Genomic DNA, 22,724 nt, shown 5'->3' with positions numbered 1-22,724 from the left:
GTTTTAACCTTTCACGTTGTGTGCGTTGTTCATATGCAGTCTTCAGTTATTTATATAGCATGTTGCATCTTTCAACTTGAATGTTGCATTCTGTAAAATTCAAATTTAATTGCTAGATATATTTATTATATTGTGTAAACTGATTATAAGCTGACAGTGGTTATAAAGTAGAAAACTTGAAGCAAAATCTTCAGCTGTTGTGGGTCTGCCTGTTGCTAAGTAGTCCTCTATTATTGACTGGATTCTGATACTATGTGAATCCTAAGTAGTCCTCTATTATTGACTTGATTTTGATACCATGTGAATCCTAAATAGTCCTCTATTATTGACTGGATTCTGATACCATGTGAATCCTAAATAGTCCTCTATTATTGAATGGATTCTGATACCATGTGAATCCTAAATAGTCCTCTATTATTGAATGGATTCTGATACCATGTGAATCCCAAGTAGTATTCTATCATTGACTTGATTCTGATACCATGTGAATCCTAAGTAGTCCTCTGTTGTTGACGGGATTATGATACCATGTGAATCCCAAGTAGTCCTCTATTATTGACTTGATTCTGATACCATGTGAATCCTAAGTAGTCCTCTATTATTGACTGGATTCTGATATCATGTGAATCCCAAGTAGTCCTCTGTTGTTGACGGGATTCTGATACCATGTGAATCCCAAGTGATTCTGATACCATGTGAATCCTAAGTAGTCCTCTATTATTGACTGGATTCTGATATTATTTGAATCCTGATTAGTCCTCTATTATCTACTGGATTCTGATACTATTTGAATCCTAAGTAGACATCTGTTGTTGACTGGATTCTGGTACTATTTGAATCCTAAGTAGACATCTGTTGTTGACTGGATTCTGGTACTATTTGAATCCTAAGTAGACATCTGTTGTTGACTGGATTCTGGTACTATTTGAATCCTAAGTAGACATCTGTTGATGACTCGATTCTGATATGATATGAATCCTAAGTAGACATCCGTTGATGACTCGATTCTGATACCATGTGAATTCATTTAACAGGAGGACACTGGGAATGTACTCTCAGATAAAGTCTTGATCAACATAAAGACATCAATCCTTTAGTCAGTTTATGCAAAGTGGATTATCTCCACACATGATAAAGTATCACCTCAGGTGGACTTGATTCAAATGGACTTTGAAAATGTGGGACTGTTCTGCTGATTGTTTATTCAGCAGTTAGTGATATGTATGAAATGTATTTAGTAATATTCCCAGTTGTTATGAATGGACCAAAGTTTCTGAAGTCTGATTGGACATAAACGGTCATGTGATACTGATGAAGCAGTTTTTTTTACATTGGTAAATTCTCTACCAATGTTTTATACCATAGTAATAACAAGCTCCACCCACCCACCTTTGTGATTTCTGACCAAAATGTGCAACCCCCTGATTAAAATCGCCCATTAGAAGTTAACACAATGTAACTGTAGTCATTCCAGCATTTCAACACTCACCCCATTTGTCAAAGAAAGCATATGGCAGGCTTTACAAGCCAATCTTGAGAAATTATTTATATTTTGTTTCAACAGTGTTTTACCAGCCAGCTGTTATTCAAGGTCAGGGTCATATGTTGAGCAAGGGATCTCACAGAAAATGGACACAATTTTGTTTTTGAAAGATCAAAATGCATAGAAAGGAAGAACAATCAATACTATAACAACACGTGCCATATGCAAGTGTAATGTTAGATAAAAGGAACAGCATCTACAATTTTTTATACATTAAACAAAGAGAATAACAAGCTTCTTATATGACTGGCATGACTGCTCTGACACTCTAGCCTCCATTACTATATAAAGAATTGAAGATTCTTGGCTTGTGAAGATCGAGCTATGTATTCAGTTGCAGTGAAGAGGCTACCTGTACGAAAACTTCCGCCCTGACTTTAACCAGATTCCAGGTGGAATTTTAAAGCAGATTTCACTTAAAGCCTAGATTCCACTTATTATAAATTTTAGGTGGGTTCAGGGCAGAATACAGCCCGAAATATGCAAATTAGTCCGTCTATTACTAGGCGGAATTTGTTTATTCCGCCTACTAGGCGGAATTAGTTTATTCCGTCTCTAGGTGGAATTTGTTTATTCCGTCTACTAGGTGGAATCTGTTTATTCCGCTTATTTAGCCTAGAATCCCCTTATTATCACTTTTAGGCAGATTCAGGGTGGAATATAGCTCGAAAAACGCAAATTACTGTTAATAGGTGGAATCTTTACTTCTGCCTAATTAGATGGAAATACCTGCAGAAACCCCATCCAATAATGAAAATGTCAAGGCGGATTTCAGACGGATTTTTTAAAGCAATTTCTGCCTAAACCATAAAAAATATACTTCAGATTTATATTAAACTGCCTAATGATTTTTTGGCATTATTGGGAATCAATGATAAATATTCACAGTAATTTTTAAAATGGATCATAAATTTTATTTTGACAGACATTATCAAATAAGATTTATGTTTTTCTTGTCCTAAGGGGCAATGCCATTTTCTTTCTTGCATACAAAATCTAATCTAACATTGCATCACTTAAGTATTTTTCATTTCACTTTAAAGTTTGGTGAGATTTCACAAATATTTTGACCAAAACTTTCTTTGAAATTATGTGTGAGGTTTCACAAAAAAACTGACTAAAACTTTTCTAAGATTTCATTAAAATTTTGATCATTATATAGTATTTTACTGAAGTTTTTTTTAGTGTTTCAGACATTTCAGCAGGTTTCAAAGAAATAATGGATATGAATTAAACAGGACTTATTAACCAAGGTGATATTTAAGTGTGCATGAAAACAATTATACTGATGTTGTAATTATAGGTCCAAGGCAAGAGAAATGGGAGTTAATAATAATAAAAATAAAAATAATAATAATAATAGTAATGATAACATATGACTTTATTTAGAGAAGGTAATTCAGTTAGGTACAGAACTAATCTGCCTTGAGGCCTTCTGTGATGTACAAGATATACAGTATATACAACATGATGTGAAGTATCTGACACTAAATAATTAAGTGGTTTTAAAAATCCAAGTATCAAGCCTGGAACATATGCACAGGCATCTGTGGACACATAAACATATAAAAAATATAAAATATTAATCTGCATTTAAAAATTCAGCCGTGAAAATAATGCAAAATTACAGAAAAGAATCCATTTGAGACAATTTGATTATGAGAAGAAGAAAAGCTAGGAGCCTGCCTTATGTCACTTGTACCGTAGACTGGATTTTTGAATACACAAACTATGATGCTGTTGTGGTCTCTCAAATTAGTCCTTGTTCCATAAGCAGCCGTGACAAATGTTTATCATGATATAATTACTCTTATTTTACACTGAATTCGAACACACCAAGAATATTTTGATAATATTCACAATAATGCCTCACGAGATTGAAAGTAGATTCTGCTTTTCAGCCCAAAAAAATTCCGCAAAGATATGACTATCTTTGATAGACATGGATATCTGGCAACAATTCCCACCAGTGATCTACACGTTGTCCCTCCTTAAAGTTAATCAGTTTGGAGTTGTATAACTTCGAAATCATCCTGATTCCTGATTCAATTCTTTGTCTTATTTAGCACGTTAGCCGCTACTGTAAAGCTCTTTATGGCACAAAATGCAAAATTCTTGTCCTGGCGTTCAGTTTTTATACAGATTCATCAATTATGTTCCCATCAAATTTGCGTTCAGGGTATTCTCATTGCCGCACATTTTTCAAATGGTTATTCAATCTCTCGTCCCGCTCGAAAATTCAAATCGCCATGTTTAGCAAACATGATCTTTCCCATCAGTTTCTATTACGTGACGATTCGTTGGTCAATTAAAAAATTTTGACCAATCAGAAAGCTTTATACAACGATCATCTGTTCAACAATAAACAGAACAAATACTTATTTGAAAGCTCGTTGGGGAATGGGACCGGATGGAGCATTATTTAAAAAAAAAGTTTCGGAGACGATATTAAAAAATGGGTCCATATCGAGGAAATGCAGGTCAGGAGAAAAGAGAAATTATGTTTTAAAACGGAAAACAGATGAAAACTTGTTCCAGGGCAGTTAAATCCAATTGAAGTTAAACAAAAATACAACAACAACAACAAATTTGAAAAAGAAATTTAACATGGAAAGCTGTGAAAAGAAGTTATAAATTGTGCCGAAAATAAACAATAAAATTACAGCTATCAGAAACAGGAAATATAAATGCTGCTGAAAATCATTCAAATTGTACAAGAAAAAATAAATGTTATTATATCTTATTGATATTTTTATTGAACTCTCAGTGATATTACAATCACAAAATATCACTATATTTTCAGTCATTTAACTTTACAGACACACAAAAGCCAAGTCCTAATAATGCCTTATTTAACTGATGTAAATGACTAAGTTCTTCATTCTGCCTAGATGTTGGTTAGAAAATAAACTAAGTCCAGATTCCTCCTTTCATATAATAAATGTCAGTGACTAAGTTCCTAATTCCACCTATATGGTGGGTGGAAAATCAACTAAGTCCAAAATTATGCCTAAAGATGTATTTATAGCAGGAATTTGACAAAAGTCCATCTTAGAGTTAGACGGACTCTAGATGGATTCATCTTTGATTTCTCAAATTTTCCATGTCCGCCTTTGTATTAACCAGATTTTTAACATTTTAGGCAGATTTCGCCTGGAGTCTGCTTAAGTTCCAGGTGGAATCCGCCTAATTATTTTGTACGGGTATGAAAGAAAACTTTGACCTACTGACAAGTTTATGTTTTGTTGATGAAATCTGTTGATATGGTGATAAAAAGGAAGTGAATTGGAATTAGAAAGATTAAATAATCATGGTGGGGTAAATGAAGTCCTTATTTATTGATGTGTAAATTTTACCTAATCACTCACAATGTTAACATATTTGACATTTTATTTTCTTTAACTTAAATGTTTGGACTTTCTCAAATATTTTAAACTTAAATTGGGTTAAATCACTGCATACGATATGCACTTAGGAACCAGACTTGTTATACATGACTCCTAGAGCTCATTGCCAGATGTATGGCAGAGCTACTACTTCTTACTATCAGTTTCTTTGCCTTTGGTATAATATAATACTACAGTATAATCTGAAAGAATATGAAATGTGAAAGATTTGATGGCAGATAATATGCCATGTGAGAGCCTGGATGAATGAGACTGAAGTGAGATGATTTTATTGGATTAGTTTTTGGATTATCTAGCTTAACTTATTGATGATTAATTTCCTTGACTGCATACATTGTTAGAATACACATCAGGAGTGCTCTTTTCATAATGATAGTGAATGCCTTTCCCTTGGCCACACACACTGTTAGAATACATATCAGGAGTGCTCTTTTCATAATGATAGTGAATGCCTTTCCCTTGGCCACACACACTGTTAGAATACATATCAGGAGTGCTCTTTTCATAATGATAGTGAATGCCTTTCCCTTGGCCATACACAGTGTTAGAATACATATCAGGAGTGCTATTTTCATATGTTAATGATTAATTTTCCCTTGACCACATACAGTGTTATAAAATATATTAGGAATGCTCTTTTCATAATTTTGATGATTGACTTTCCCTTGACCACATACACATATTAGGAGTGCTCCATTTCATAATGATAGTGATAGATTTTCCCTTGACCACACACACTGTTAGAATACATAGGAGTGCTCTTTTCATAATGTTAATGACTGACTTTCCCTTGACCACATACAGTGTTAGAACACATATTAGGAATGCTCTTTTCATAATGTTAATGATCAACTTTCCTTTGACCACATACAGTGTTGGAACACATATTAGAACATATGTTAGGAATGCTGTTTTAATAATGTTAATGATTGACTTTCCATTGACCACATACAGTGTTAGAAAACATATTAGGAATGCTCTTTTCATAATGTTAATGACTGACTTTCCATTGACCATATACAGTATTAGAAAACATGAGGAATGCTCTTTTCATAATGTTAATGACTGACTTTCCATTGACCATATACAGCATTAGAACACATATTAGGAATGCTCTTTTCATAATGTTAATGATTGACCACATAATTAGCTCTGACAGCTGATGGGAGTGCTCTTTTCGTAATGATATACGGTGATATAACAGCAAACTGAAGTGCCTGCTTACTTCATAATGATATACAGTGCTATAACAGCTAACTGGATTGACATCTTACTTCATAATGATATACATTGCAATAACAGCTTACTGGAGTGCCTGCTTACTTCATAATGACATACAGTGATAAACATCTAACTGGAGTGTCCTCTTACTTCATAATGACAAACAGTACCATAACAGCTGACTGGAGTGTCTTCTTACTTCATTATGACACACAGTGATATAACAGCAAATTGTGGTGTCCTGTTCATGTTTAATAACATACAGCACTATAACAGCTAATTGGGGTGTCCTCTTACTTCTTAATGATATGTAGTGCTTTAATAGCTAACTGGATTGCCCTCTTAATGCATAATGACATACAGTGATAGCACATGGTAAGTTACTACACTTGACTGTCTGACATTTGTCATGCACAATGTGAAGGCACATTATATAGTTACTACACTTGACTGTGTCATGTATCTTGCTGCTCAGTGTGATAGCACATTATATAGTTGATAGACTTAACTGTGGCATGTATCTTAGTGTGATAGCACATTATATAGTTACTACACTTGACTGTGACATGTATCTTGCTCAGTGTGATAGCACATTATATAGTTCATAGACTGGACTGTGGCATGTATCTTACTCATTGTGATAGCACATTTTATAGTTAATACACTTGACTGTGGTATGTATCTTAGTCTGATAGCACATTTTATAGTTACTACACTTGACTGTGACATGTATCTTGCTCAGTGTGATAGCATATTATACAGTTGATAGACTTGACTGTGACATGTATCTTGCTCAGTGTGATAGCACATTTTATAGTTACTACACTTGACTGTGACATGTATCTTACTCAGTGTGATATCACATTTTATAGTTACTACACTTGACTGTGGCATGTATCTTGCTCAGTGTGATAGCACATTATATAGTTGATAGACTTGACTGTGGCATGTATCTTAGTGTGATAGCACATTTTATAGTTACTACATTTGACTGTGACATGTATCTTGCTCAGTGTGATAGCACATTATATAGTTGATAGACTTGACTGTGGCATGTATCTTAGTGTGAGAGCACATTTTATAGTTACTAAACTTGAATGTGACTTGTATCTTGCTCAGTGATAGCACATTATATAGTTGATAGACTTGACTGTGACATGTATCTTAGTGTGATAGAACATTTTATAGTTACTATACTTGACTGTGACATGTATCTTGGTCAGTGTGATAGCACAGTATATAGTTGATAGACTTGACTGTGACATGTATCTTACTCAGTGTGAGAGCACATTTTATAGTTACTACACTTGACTGTGTCATGTATCTTGCTCATGTGATAGCACATGATATAGTTACTACACTTGACTGTGACCTGTATCTTACTCAGTGTGATAGCACATTTTATAGTTACTACACTTGACTGTGTCTTGTATCTTGCTCAGTGTGACAGCACATTATATAGTTCTTGTATCTTGCTCAGTGATAGCACATTATATAGTTGATAGACTTGACTGTGACATGTATCTTAGTGTGATAGAACATTTTATAGTTACTACACTTGACTGTGACATGTATTTTGCTCAGTGTGATAGCACATTATATAATTGATAGACTTGACTGTGGCATGTGTCTTAGTGTGATAGCAGATTTTATAGTTACTACACTTGACTGTGACTTGTATCTTGCTCATTGTGATAGCACATTATATAGTTGATAGACTTGACTGTGACATGTATCTTAGTGTGATAGCACATTATATAGTTACTACACTTGACTGTGACATGTATCTTACTCAGTGTGATAGCACATTATATAGTTGATAGACTTGACTGTGGCATGTCTCTTAGTGTGATAGCACATTTTATAGTTAATACACTTGACTGTGACATGTATCTTGCTCAGTGTGATAGCACATTATATAGTTGATAGACTTGACTGTAACATGTATCTTAAGCAGTGTGATAGCACATTTTATAGTTACTACACTTGCCCGTGACATGTATCTTACTCAGTGTGATAGCACATTATATAGTTACTACACTTGACTGTGACCTGTATCTTACTCAGTGTGATAGCACATTTTATAGTTACTACACTTGACTGTGTCATGTATCTTGCTCAGTATGATAGCACATTATATAGTTACTACACTTGACTGTGACCTGTATCTTATTCAGTGTGATAGCACATTTTATAGTTACTACACTTGACTGTCTTGTATCTTGCTCAGTGTGACAGCACATTATATCATGTATCTTAGTGTGATGACACTTTATATAGTTACTACACTTGACTCTGTCATGTATCTTGCTCAGTGTGATAGCATATTATATAGTTGATAGACTCGACTGTGACATGTATCTTACTCAGTGTGTTAGCACATTTTATAGTTACTACACTTTACTGTGACATGTATCTTACTCAGTGTGATAGCATATTATATAGTTACTAGATTTAACCATGTGACATATCTTGTAAAGTATGACAGCACATAATATATTTACTACACTTGACAGTCTGACTTATATTTTGCACAAGGTTATAACACATAATATAGCTACTATACTTGACAATCTGACATTTATTATGCACAATGTGACAGCAGATAACATAGTTACTGCTATTGACTGTGATATATATCTTGCAGAATGTGATAGCACGTAATATAGTTACTACACTTGACATCTGACATGCACAATATGATGCAGCTAAGTACAGTTTGCACAATTCAAATTTACTAGGTGTTCAGAAATGCCTGTTAGATGTTGAAATAAATGCAGATAAATTATGTGTATGTTTCATGATCATGTGGTACCATTTGAAATTATACATAAGTAGTTGACACAATATTGTTGTTGTTGTTGTTGTAGGGTTTAACGCCATTTTTCAGCACACGATAGGCTATAAATGGCTGCCAGTATTAATGGTGGAGAAAGAACCCGGGAAAACCCCAGAAAGAACCACTGACCCATGAGAAGCTACTGGCAAGCTTTCTCACATATCCACATTAGCCGAATCCGAGACTCGAACCCACGCAGACAGAGGTGAGATGGCAGTGATCCGTAACGAAGAGCACTTTAGACCACTCGGTCACTCAGGGCCCCTTGACACAATATAATAAGTGTATATAGTAATGAAATATGAATGTTACAAAATATACTATTCATTTGTACATAATGCAACATTAATGTTGAAAGATGCAGAAGGAATAAATGAATATTGTATTTTTTATGATTTAATTTCTTCCTAAATAATGTTAGATAGACTTTATAATACAGCCAGTCATAGTGAACAATGTCTTAGGTAAAATGTCTGACTTAGGTATGCTGACCTCCAATCTCAGCATTTGAATGCTCGTCGCTAGTGCTTAATTCCATGGCATTACATAATCTTACTGGATTTCGAGGTTCTTTGGATGTGGAAGATTTTGGTATAGTAGAATCTTAAATCATGATATATGACCTTTACACATCCACATTTTTATTATCCAGTGATTTCTAAATATATACTTGACATGTAAATGAAAGTGTATGACCTTGACATATCCAGTTATGTTTTTCAACCATTTCTAACATATACATAATACATGTATAGGGATCATAGAGTTCATCCTTTTAGATCAGAACAATCTGCACATTTTTAAAAGAAAAGTTAGTTGGACCTTAGCATTGACACCAAACATTATTAATGGTCAGTATTAGTCATGTAGACACCCTGATCTATGTCAGATTGAATGTAAGCATTGTAGTATATACATCTCATTTCCAATCTGAAAATCTTTTATCTTTCAGTCTTTTGGAAGCATTGTGGAATTGGTGCGATTTTTCAGACGGAACTATTTGATTTTAAATGGAATGAAGGGACAACAAACACAGCTTAAGAAGCCATTACCCAAATAGACTAAATTCCACATTTTGATAATATATTCCTAATGCAGTCATTTAGAACATCTACATTAATGCAAAAATATAGTTCCAATGGGCATGAAGTAATTTAGACATCTAGAGGAAAGTATGATTATAGTCCCAATGGCATGAAGTAATTTAGAACATCTACAGTAATTGCATGATTATAGTCCCAGTAGACTTGCATTAATTTAGAACATCTACAGTAATTGGATTATAATAGTCACAATGGGCATGAAGTAATTTAGAACATCTACAGTAATTGCATGATTATAGCCCCAGTAGACTTGCATTAATTTAGAACATCTACAGTAATTGGATTATAATTGTCCCAATGGGCATGAAGTAATTTAGAACATCTACAGTAATTGCATGATTATAGCCCCAGTAGACTTGCATTAATTTAAAACATCTATAGTAATTGCATGATTATAGTTCCAGTAGACTTGCATTAATGTAGAACATCTACAGTAATTGCATGATTATAGCCCCAGTAGACTTGCATTAATTTAAAACATCTATAGTAATTGCATGATTATAGTCCCAGTAGACTTGCATTAATGTAGAACATCTACAGTAATTGCATGATTATAGTCAGACTCTGCATGAAGTAACTTAGAACACATACACAATAATGCATGATTATAGTCCCAATGGGCATGCATTAATTTAGAACATCTACAGTAAAGATTATAATTATGTTCTTGAAACCCCAGAAATTATTTTTATATATATATATATATATATATATATATATATATATATATATATATATAATTCATTACATCTATTACAATATACTCACTTCATACTGACCATAAACATATTGTATATATCACTTCATACCAAACATAAACCCACTGTAGCTATGTTCATACAAATTGCAGTCTATTGTACTTGTATCTATGTTCATACAAACTGCAGTCTACTGTACTTGTATCTATGTTCATACAAATTGCAGTCTACTGTACTTGTATCTATGTTCATACAAACTGCAGTCTACTGTACTTGTATCTATGTTCATGCAAAATGCAGTCTTCTGTAGTTGTATCTCTGTTCACACAAACTACAGTCTACTATACTTGTATCCCTGTTCATACAAACTGCAGTCGGCTATACTTGTATCCCTGTTCATGCAAACTGCAGTCAGCTGTACTTTTATCCCTGTTCATGCAAACTGCAGTCAGCTGTACTTGTATCCCTGTTCATACAAACTACAGTCAACTGTACTTGTATCCCTGTTCATACAAACTGCATTCGACTCTGCTTGTATCCCTGTTCATACAAACTGCAGTTGCCTCTGCTTCTATCCCTGTTCATACAAACTGCAGTCAACTGTGCTTATATCTATGTTCATACAAAATGCAGTCTACTGTACTTGTGTCTGTTTATACAAACCAGTCTACTGTGCTTGTGTCTGTTCAAACCAGTCTACTGTACTTGTGTCTGTTTGTACAAACCAGTCTACCGTACTTGTGTCTGTTTGTACAAACCCGTCTCCTGTACTTGTGTCTGTTTGTACGAACCACAGTCTACTGTACCTGCATTTGCCAAGTACAATGTCACTTAAGAAATTCCATCACAGAAAAACAGAGGCATTTTGAAAATGTATGATGTTTTCTGCACCAGTATGTCTCTTATGAGGCCAATGTCTGCAGTGAATAACCAAGCCTCTGTCTTCTCTTTCTATTCCATATGTCTGTACAAACCATAGAACATAAGTATCCATGACAATAAATGCAAAAATAATATACAGTAAAATTATACGTTTGTTGAATATGTAATTTTGCTTTAAATATTACTGGACAGATGTAATTTTTGTTAGTGATTCCTGAACTAGTCATGTATGATTATGTGTTTTTATATGAAATTGTCCCATAGATACGAGTCAGTTTATAGAATTGAAGTAAAACCACATTCTCGTATTCATTATTTGAAGAATTACTAATATTTGTAATATTTTAATTTAGTTATATTAACTCTTTATTAAATTATTACCTATTATTATAAATAAAAAAACATTACTTGCATGAATGATAAAATGTATTTTGTACTACAGTGGTACCCCTCTTATATCCCACCCACCCACTCCACCCTGCCAGTAAACAACTTCACTGCACTGATGAGTTTGTGTACTAAAGAACCACTCTTGGGCAGTCACCTCTCTGATGTGGCAGTTGCATCTATCATAATACGATAATGTCAAATTTACCCCCTAACAAGCAGCCACATTTGATCTGTATTCAAAACCATTTTTTAATTTATACGGTAAGGTAAGTGATGAAATTATCTTGTCTGATGACTGTCTCCCGATGTCTAGTTTCCATTGCAGAGATAATTGCTGACTAAAGTAAATTGCAAGATGTACCACTAGTTATATCATTATCTAAAAATGGCAACATTTACTTTAGGAAATGTACTTGATATTGTTATGATATGGTTTTTGGGCTTCACACAACTATTGAGTTCTTCTCATTGATAATTACGACTGGAGGTCGTCGTCAAGATCATAACCTGGTCAGTATAGACTCCTGGCAACTAAATTGGTGAATTCACACACAAAGAGAAATGAACTTTGAACAAAAACAGGATACCATTCAAAGACCCAAAAATCACAAGACAGTACATTTATCACTTCCATTATAAACAAGGCATTTTGTCTATTGTATGAAAGATTCAGATTCATCTGCATGATTAAATGACAGTACAATTCACAACATAGGAATAAGCCATTGCAGAAGTTTGATATGTCATCACATAAAAAGAGAATTCTTATTTTAAAAGAAAATGTAAAAGTCATTTCACTCGGCAAAAATAGGGAGGGTTCAAGAGTTCTTGCAGAAAAGTGGATGTTGGGAAGACTCAGATGAACAAAATCATAACAGATAAGGAGAATATTCTGCAGCAGTGGAAGGTTGGAGTAAATAGAGAATGATTCCAAATGCTAAACATTTTTTGTACCAAGATTTTAATGACAAAGATTTTGAATGGTTTTGTAGTGTGTGTGTGTGTAGCAACATGCCACTCCTGTTGATTGATTCAAGAAAGAGCAAAAATGTTGTCAGCTAAAATGGGCCATGATAACTTTAACACAAGTAACGGATGGTTAAATGGATTTCATGCTTAAGAATGAAGGACTATTAATATATGTTCACTTTAAATAAGTCTTTCTTAAGACAAGAAGAAACTTTTCATAATTAATGCTATTTATTAAATGAAGATATTTAAAAAAAAACTGGTTACATGTAGCTTTCTTACATAATAGACAGTACTGCACTTATACTTCTCACAAATAAATCCCATTCTGGAAAGACCACCCCTTTTATAAGGACACTTTCGTGGTGTAAAAGGGGTGGCCTTATAAGAGGGGAACCACTGTCTTGTATGTATTATTCATAATAAAGGTTTCATTAGTTAATATCCTTCAGAAAATTGTTATGTGTTAGGTTTTCTTTGTATTGAAACATTAACTTCTACACTTCTGTCTCTACAGAGGAATGGGTATATAGTAATCATCATATCTGTTCCTTCATCAGACGCAAGCACACTACCGAATGTTGGTTTTATGGATTGCTACAAAACTTGGTAAATATTATAGTCCTCACCTGAAGATGTTGACTAAACATTTCCCTACTGAGATCTTTTATGTGTTACCATTCTTGTCTTCATTCATGACACAGTCTCATTAGCATAATTATTCATGCAGTTTTTTCTGGAATTGCCCTCAAAGTTGGTAAATATTATGGTCATTAACTTTATCAAAAAATAATTTTGTTTTGCCATATTTGTGTCAGTTATTGCCCTTTTTGGTCTTGTTGCATTAATACGATTTGTGTAGCAGGGTTAGTACAATTTGCTCCATCTAAATTTATTTTGGACCATTTTTTTGGTTAGTTCCTGTAATATCAGCATGATTAGTTTATTGACCATTTAAAACCATTATAACAAACCTATTTCTTGTATCTATAGAGGATATCAACAGGGTTTTCTTATTTCATGGATATGTAATATTTCAGTGAAGTGGAAACATTGTACATTGTGCTACCTGTATGCACTCATCCTCAATACAAAATGTTTCTACTTCCCAAGTGAAATATTTACTCGTATCTACTCAAGAAAGCAGATATTTTTTTTTAATCGTATACGTTTCAAGCAAAATCCATCAATTTGCTTGAATTTTTTTCTCAGTTTTGTGACCTTTTGATTACTGGCTGCATTAACACATCAAGAAAAGGAGTTCTGAAATTTTACAGTAAATTTAGGAGTCGCCTTTCACAAATTTTATTCATATGTATAATGCTTCGAAATTGTGTAATTTGTCAAATTAATGACTGTTTTCATACATGAAATGTGTTTACTTTTATAAATGTTTTCATACTTAAATGAAAAAATGTTTTCTTTTGTTATCACATTTCTTGTGCATATTGATACAGTGAACACTATTGAAGGTGAGGTTGCCATAACACAACACGTCATGCTAAGAACACAATTGTTCTACTCCCAAATCCTCCTGACACAATTCTGATAGAACAATGAATGAAAAAACACTGTCTGGGAACATAGCAAGTAGACAATAGTTGTATCTGACAGAATTCAGAGAGTATCATTTTTAAACTAAATCTTGTAATGATTAAAAGCTTACCCATAAAGATTTTGGTTCTTTTAATTTTTATTTCCATTCAGAAATGAATTGTCTTGCTTTGGTAAACTTGCATTCTAGTTCAGTAACACACACTGCACCAAAATTTCAATTGTCATTTAATTTCAGTTTCCAGTTAAAACTGTAGTTGTCCAAACATTTATGTAATCAATTAAGAGGTACCATATACAAATGCCGAAGAAAAAAAATTCAAGCAAACATCACCACTCTCCATCATTTTCAAGCATCATGATTGTTCTGAGAGTTAAAATCGCTGTGTAATTTTAAATGAGTTTTCCCTTAAAACCTTGTACAGTATGTTGTCGAGTAATATGCGTATATTATACTGCATTGGGAACTTTGCCTGATAAAACAATGAGTGTTAGGGAACTTTGCCTAATAGAACAATGAATGTTAGGGAACTTTGCCTGATAGAACAGTGAGTGTTAGGGAACTTCAATACAACAATGAGTGTAAGGGAGCTTTGTCTGATAGAACAATGAGTGTTAAAGAACTATGATAGAACAATGAATGTTAGGGAACTTTGCCTAACACAACAATGAGTGTTAGGGGAACTTTACTTTATAGAACAATGTGTGTTATTGAACTTTGCCTTATGTAGCAGGGAAACTTCACCAAATAAAACAAGTACTTGCCACAGGTATGAAGGATTAGGAAGATTGTGTGTTAGTGAACTTTGCCTGATAGAACAATGAGTGTTAGTGAACTATGATAGAACAATGAATGTTAGGGAACTTTGCCTAACACAACAATGAGTGTTAGGGGAACTTTGCTTAATAAAACAATGAGTGTTAGGGAACTATGATAGAACAATGAGTGTTAGGGAACTTTGCCTAACACAACAATGTTAGGGGAACTTTGCATAATAGAACAAGTGCTTAAAGCAGATACAGGATTAGGAACAATATATGTTATGGAATTTTGCCTGTATATATTGCTGCAAGAGAAAGTACATGGTTAACATAACACTTATGTACTGACATTATGGATTTGTTTATACTAGGATATAAAAATAATTATTACCTACTATTTGATAACTAAAGAAACTGATTTTTACTGTTTTTTTTTATGCTCAATAAATAATCCCATTGTACACCGAGTTATTTTTCTTGTTAATGTATTATGCAGGATTCATTAATTTTTCTTACTCATTTTGCTAAGCATCAAATATTCTGACTATGATCCAGTCTGCTTTGATTCATTATTTTTCTCTCATACATTGTGCTAAGATCAGATATATTTACTCTGTGATCCCATCAGCTTTGATTGAGGTAGGAAAATTCGAGCCCTTGTGGTTCCTAAATGTTGCTCTTGAGGTCCCATGCCAAAGTTTATAACATTGGGCCACAATAACCTCCCTATTCTGCTTAACTGGCTGTTTTCAGAGTTTAAAGAGGTAGGCAAATCCAATCCTATTCTTCCTAAATGTTGCTCACTTGCCATTGCTTACAACCATCAGGCCACAAAGACATCATGATACCACCTAAATGGCAGTTTTTACAGTACAAGACCATGGCATATCCATGCTCGAGTGGTTTCTAAATGTTGCTCCTGGGGTACTTTGCTTACATGCCAACTCCTAAAACCATTGGGCCAGAAAACGGTCCTGAAACCATACAAATGGTGCTTTTCACCCAGTCCAAGAGGTACTGAAATCTTGCTGTTGAGGTCCTATATTAATACATTAACCCCTGGCGACGAGTTAACGTGGCAGGAGGTTGTAGCCTACTGCCGAGCTCTGTAGCTTCTTGGTCATGCATGATACACTAAAGTGGGTGGCATTATTGAAAGGTAGACAGATGTAGTTCTACAATGATACCAGATAATCTGGAATTTCTAGTTGCACTACAAAATACAGAGGGTAAAACCTCATTTTTTGGACCCTTTTTTTTCTACCCAAAATTCACCTGTGGTCAGAATCTGATTTTGGGTCCGGATTTTAGACTTTTTGGTCTCAGATCTAAGGCAAACCAGTAGGAACTGCAGACAGACAGATGAACCTTTGCAAAAAGTAGGATAAGATGGGCATTTGGAATAAAGAGTGTTCTTGATACAAATATAATGGCTCATTTTAGCAACAAAAAAAAAAAACAAGAAAAAATTCCAACTTTTACCCTTTTGCTCATGCGCGAGCCAAATAGCCAATGAAAAATGATGTTTCTAACACAACTAGGCAGTATGTTATTGGATGATCACCTGGATGTTGGTGTTTTTGGATGTATTCAGAAATAGCTTTCAAAATGTGTTTCCTACTCGAATTTCAGGCAAAAATGACAAAAACCTCCAGGGGTTAATGTGTTAACATGCCAAGGCTTATAACCATCTGGCCAAAATGGCAGTTATTACAAAGTTTAAGAGGTGAGCAGATCTGAGCCCAAGTGGTTCCCAAATGTTGCTCTTCAAGTCCTATGCCTACATTCCAAAGCGTATAAAAATTCTGGCCACAATAACCTCCTGAAACCATCCAAATGGTTGTTTTCACTTAGTTTTAAATTAGTGGTTGGCAAAACCAAGCCCTAATTGGTTTCTAAATGTTGCTCTTGACGTCCAATGCTTACATGCCATATCTTATAGCCATCAGGCCACAATAATCTGCTGAATCCACCCAATAGGCAGTTCTCGCAGAGTTTAAGAGGTTGGCAAATCCAAGCCTGAGTGGTTTCTAAATGTTGCTCTTTAGGTCCCATGGTTTCATGCGATAGCTTATAAGCATCAGGCCACAATAACCTCATGATTACACTCAAATGGTGGTTTTCACCGTTAATGAGGTTGGCAAATCCGAGCCTGAGTGGTTCTTAAATTTTGCTCTCTAGGTCATATGCTTGCATGCCAAAATGTATTACCCACTGGCCACAATAACCTCCTCATACTCCCAAACGGTGGTTTTCACATTTTAAGAGGTTTTCAAATCCAAGCCTGAGTGGTTCCTAAATGTTGCTCATTAGGTCCAAAGCTTACATGCCAAAGTTTATAACCATCAGGCCACAAAGACTCCTAAATGTTGCCCTTAAGGTCCTTTGCTTATGTGCCAACTCTTAAAACCCATGGGCCAGAATACCCTCCCAATGCTGTCCAAATGGAGGTTTTCACGGACTTTAAGAGGTTGGAAAATCCAAGCCTGAGTCATTCCTAAATGTTGTTTTTAAGGTCCTCTGCTTATGTACCAAAGTTTATGACTCTTGGGTCACACTAACAACCTGATTTTGCAAAATGGCAGTTTCACCTAGTCTTAAGACCTTGGCAAATCCGACCCTGATTGGATCCAAACTGTTGAGGTTCTATGCTTACATGCCAAAGCTTATAACCTTCGGGCCACTATACCTCCCGATATCGCCCAAAATGTCCATTTTCACCGGGTTTAAGAGGTTTGCTTAATCCAAGCACGAGTTGTCCCAAAATGTTGTTACATGCCAAAGCTTATAGCCATTGGGTCACAATAACCTCCTAATACCACCAAATGGCAGTTTTCACTGAGTTTAGGGTTTGACAAAACCGAGCCCAAGTGGTTCCTTATGTTGTTTTTGAGGTCTTATGCCTACATGCTAATGCTTATAACCACTGGGCCACAATAACCTCCCGATACTGCCCAAATGGCAGTTTTCACTGAGTTTAGGGTTTGACAAAACCGAGCCTGAGTGGTTCCTAATGTTGCTCTTGAGGTCCTATGCTTACATGCTGAACTTTGTAACCATCGTTCCACAAGAACCTCCCAATACTGCTGAAATGTCTGTTTTCACACAGTTTAGTGGTTGACAAATTCGATCCCAAATGTTTCTAAATGTTGCTCTTGAGTTCCTATGCTTACATGCCAAAGTTTATAACCATCTAGCCACAATAACCTGTCAATGTCGCCAAAATGGTGTTTTCACTGATTTTCACTGCTGAAATGTCATTAAAGACCATCTGACCCTATGTATGGAGTGTTTTTTTGCCATCCCTAAAGCTGCAATATCACCATCGACTGCTGGAGTGTCCAATTGAAATACTGGTGTATGGCAACGGTAAAACCGCCTACGAAAATTTTATTGGAGGCACTTTTGCAAGAAGAAAAGTTGGTTGATGCTTGGATCTTGTAATTGTTGGTGAAGGCACCTCAAAATGAATGTAACTCTAGCAGACTGTAATTTGAAGTTGGATTCTTCCTTTTTCATCAAAATATCAGCAGATGCTGGTTCAGGTAGTTGATGGAGCGGGAGGATGAGGGCAGGACTCTAAAGGTAAAAGGTGGCAAAACGTCTTTGATAGAGGTATGGAAGACTGAATTTTCCCGCAACATAGTATAGTCTAGAACCAACAAAGGTACTTGAGAACAAGCTTCTTCATCTAAACTTGCATGAGGTGAGGCTAACATCTTATGTAATGCCTGAGACTTATCTGGGGAAGACTGTTGATGTCTGCCGCTAACAAAACTTGTACAGATACTGACTTCCATGCAGTCGCTGATTAAAGATTCAATTCTTGTGGCAAAGTATTTGCAAAGTTACATCTTTTGGAAAATGAGGAACTAAGCATCACATCATAACAAATGAGTGTCTTAGGACTGTCATTATTTTTAGACTGGTTTCCATAATTGCCTGCATGGGCCGGATTCAATGTACTAGATGACAGGCTGTCTTCTTTTGACTGAGTGTGTATCAGTTGTGGTCTTGGCTGTTTGTGATCCCTTCCGTATGGCCTAGGCCTGTCGAAATGGAAATAGGTCATCAGTGTGAGGAGGATGTTGTCTGATTCATTTGGCCGGGACAGGTTATGGGATGTTCAATCCAAATAACCAGTCCATGCATCTGCTTTGCAAGAGGTAACTTTTGGCTGTTTGCTTAGTTCTTTTTCTCAAGCCGATAGGAATTACCAATATCGATACTTTGTGGCTGACGTCATTTGTTGACTTATCACCTTTGTCTGCCAGAAATTCTAGCAATGAGGACAGGTCAGCATGTAAATTTATGACGTTTTTATCTTTAGCTGTGCGTTTCTGCATTTTGCCAATGATCTAATCTGTAAGACAAATAGAGTAGTCATGCACTTTCTTTTTTAAAACAAAGTTGGAGCAGAGGTATACCTTAAAATGTTTTACCTGGAATTTGATTCAGACAGTCTAATAAAGCAATTAAGCATACAGGTATGATATACTTTACAATATTACCTGCATAAAGGTAGAATGTATAAACCTGGGGATCCTGCACTTTTCTTTTGAACACATTGTGGTTAGTGCAGAGCTATACCATATGTTTAACTGGAAATTAGCAATAGCAGATGATCTAATAAAGCAATGAAGCATCCATGCATGGTATAATTGACAATACCAACTGTATGAAGGTAAACTTATAAGACTGACCCTGTACCTTAGTTTTTAAGAGAGTGGGCACAGACCTCTATCTGTTCAATGTAATTCCATATTTGCTTAGTTGGCAAACATGAGCTTTTCCAATCAGTCAATCCTATCCTGTCAATAATACCTGTTATCATCTGTAATTAAATGAGTGCTTGGGCAAGTACATCAGGCTAGTTCCATGTGCACGAAGACTGTTTTGACAATAATCACACTAATTTACTTGATGAATAGATGAGTGGTTGAACACTTGTCCATTTGTGCAGCAAGCACTGATTGTACATTGTCAAGTGCAGAATGTTTGTAGGCACTCAACAGCCTCATGGAAGATTGGTCAGTTGAGTAAATTAAATGAGCTTTTAAATAAAGTCATATTATTATTAACAAATAGATTAATTAAGAAAGGTTATGCTGACTCTTATTTTATTTTATACTGCCGACATGACACAAGACCACTTGTTAATGGTTATGATAGTGACCAGCAGTAATTTTCACTGCCCCAACATATAAGTGATGTCTGGATTTTTTGTTTTATCCACAAATTCACTAAAGACCGGTTACCAGGTTAAATTTAATTTCATGCCCTGGTGATTCTAAACAAGATGCACACAATCATTTAGTCTACCATGAAACAAGCTTGAGGGATAAACTGACAACACAAAACTGAACCTAGCCAGTGAAATATAGGTCATAATGACCCACATCTGTACTGAACATGCATCACCTCATCATGAATCCACATATAACAATATAAAAATACAGGGTGCAAACAAATTAATTTGGCCATGAGCTAAACATAAAATACTTTTAACGTTTGAAAACTGCTAACCAAAGTCAATGAAGCATAAAATATGGATCACACTGATCAACTTTTGTTATGAGTATGTAGTACTCAGCAAGGTATGCCCCTCACCAGTATAAATACTGGGTGGAAGTAAAAATCTATCTCGTCGTGTGCTAAATGCAAAAACTTAATCTAAGCCAGTAAAATATGACATTTTTTACCACAGTGACCTTCCTTTGCTGTATGTATGTGGTACTGATGGAGACCTAATCCGGTTTGATGATTCTAGCATGAATCGATTGTAAGAAATAAACCATAAATTGTAACCAAAGTCAGTGAAGTATGAAATAAAGGTAACAGCATGCACCCATACACAAAGTTTCACAATTCCCAGTACAACTGAACCCAAAGTGAAGCATGAAATACAGGTAACAGCATGCACCCATACACAAAGTTTCACAATTCCAGGTACAGCTGAACCCAAAGTGAAGCATGAAATACAGGTAACAGTGATTACTTATATGACAAGGGTGTAGTACTCATAAAGATGCAATCCTGCATCAAGTTCCATAATTCCAGACACAACTCGTACAGTGTGCAGAAATACCTCATAATAATAATAATGACCTTATTTAAAGAGGGTAACACAATTAGCTAAAAACTAATCTACCTTGAGGCCCTCATACAAAGGAATTTATTTTTGCTGCATCTCTGAAGCCACTGGATATATTGGGTTTGGAAGAAGGAAATAGAGTGGGCATTTCTAATCTCAACTGGAGTACTATTCCAGAGCAGAGTTCCAGAGTACTGGAAACTTTTTTTAAATAACTCCTTATTTGGTTTGGGAATTTTATACTGTTTGGTAGACATGGATCACAGGTGGGGAGTATTTCCAGGTAGCCTATACTGGAATAGTGATTGTAAATATTCAGGAGCACTATTATGAGATATGCTGTATATTAATGTGGCTTTTCTCAAACAGATTCGGTCTTTAATAGGTAATATTTTAAACCTACCAGCTAAATTTTCCTTGCTTTCTTTCTGGATTGATATTAGCCCAAATGCTCTTTTTTGAAGATGTTCCAGCTTTGCTATGTTTTTATCATTTGAATTACCCCATAATGTATTACAGTAGTCTAAATAGGGTTGTATGTAACTGTTATAAAATAGTTTTCTGTGCCTTTCAGGGAGAAAATGTCTTATCCTACTGAGAAGCCATAAAATTGAATTTACTTTTTTACTGATATATTTAATATGTTTAGTCCATGATAGGTTATTATCTACCAGAACACCAAGTAGTCTATCATGACAGACCATTTGCAAATTTTTATCCTTCCATGTCCGACACAGTTCATCACTATCAAGATTTGTCCTTCTTTGCCGTGCTGAGATAATATTTTAGTTTTACCAGTATTTACCACCATGCCATTGCATGTGCACCAGTTTTTCAGTTTGTTTAGGGCATTCTGAAAAGAAATTTTGAATTCATGCTTTGTGTTTTGGATGTCTGAAAATGTTGCATAGAGATCTGTAGATGATATTGAGTCTCTTAGTAAAAGTGGTAGGTCATTAATAAATAAAATGAATAGTAATGGACCTAGAATTGAGCCTTGTGGTACTCCATATCTAATTGTTTCAGGTTCAGACAGAACATTATTTATGTAAACATGTTGTGTTCTCTCACTTGAGTAAGAAGTAAACCATCTAATTGTTCTTTCATCACACTGGTAGATTTTCAGTTTCTTCAAAAGGATTTCATGATCCACCATGTCAAAAGCTTTCCTGAAATCTACAAATACAGATCCTATTATTCTACCTTGGTCAAGTGCTTGAAGCCATTTATCAGTTAGGGAGATCAAAGCAGTCTCACAGGAA

General features: G+C 35.0%; 1 protein-coding gene across 5 annotated transcripts in view; it reads left to right on the top strand.

Moving 5' to 3' along the window:
• LOC149795084 (uncharacterized) overlaps nt 1-15,829 on the top strand; it is a 190,994-nt gene extending 175,165 nt beyond the window's left edge. For all 5 annotated transcript variants that reach the window (XM_089964791.1, XM_089964792.1, XM_089964794.1 and 2 more), the window contains one exon: nt 9,963-15,829. In XM_089964791.1, coding sequence (XP_089820917.1) covers nt 9,963-10,070 — 108 coding nt within the window. In that variant the 3' untranslated portion in view covers nt 10,071-15,829. The remainder of the gene's footprint in view (nt 1-9,962) is intronic.
• Nucleotides 15,830-22,724: the final 6,895 nt, after the last annotated feature.

This window comes from Sinohyriopsis cumingii, chromosome 7 (assembly GCF_028554795.1).
Source record: "Sinohyriopsis cumingii isolate HCF-2022 chromosome 7, ASM2855479v2, whole genome shotgun sequence".
NCBI classification, from domain to species: domain Eukaryota; kingdom Metazoa; phylum Mollusca; class Bivalvia; order Unionida; family Unionidae; genus Sinohyriopsis; species Sinohyriopsis cumingii.
This window is presented reverse-complemented; position numbering and strand designations above follow the sequence as displayed.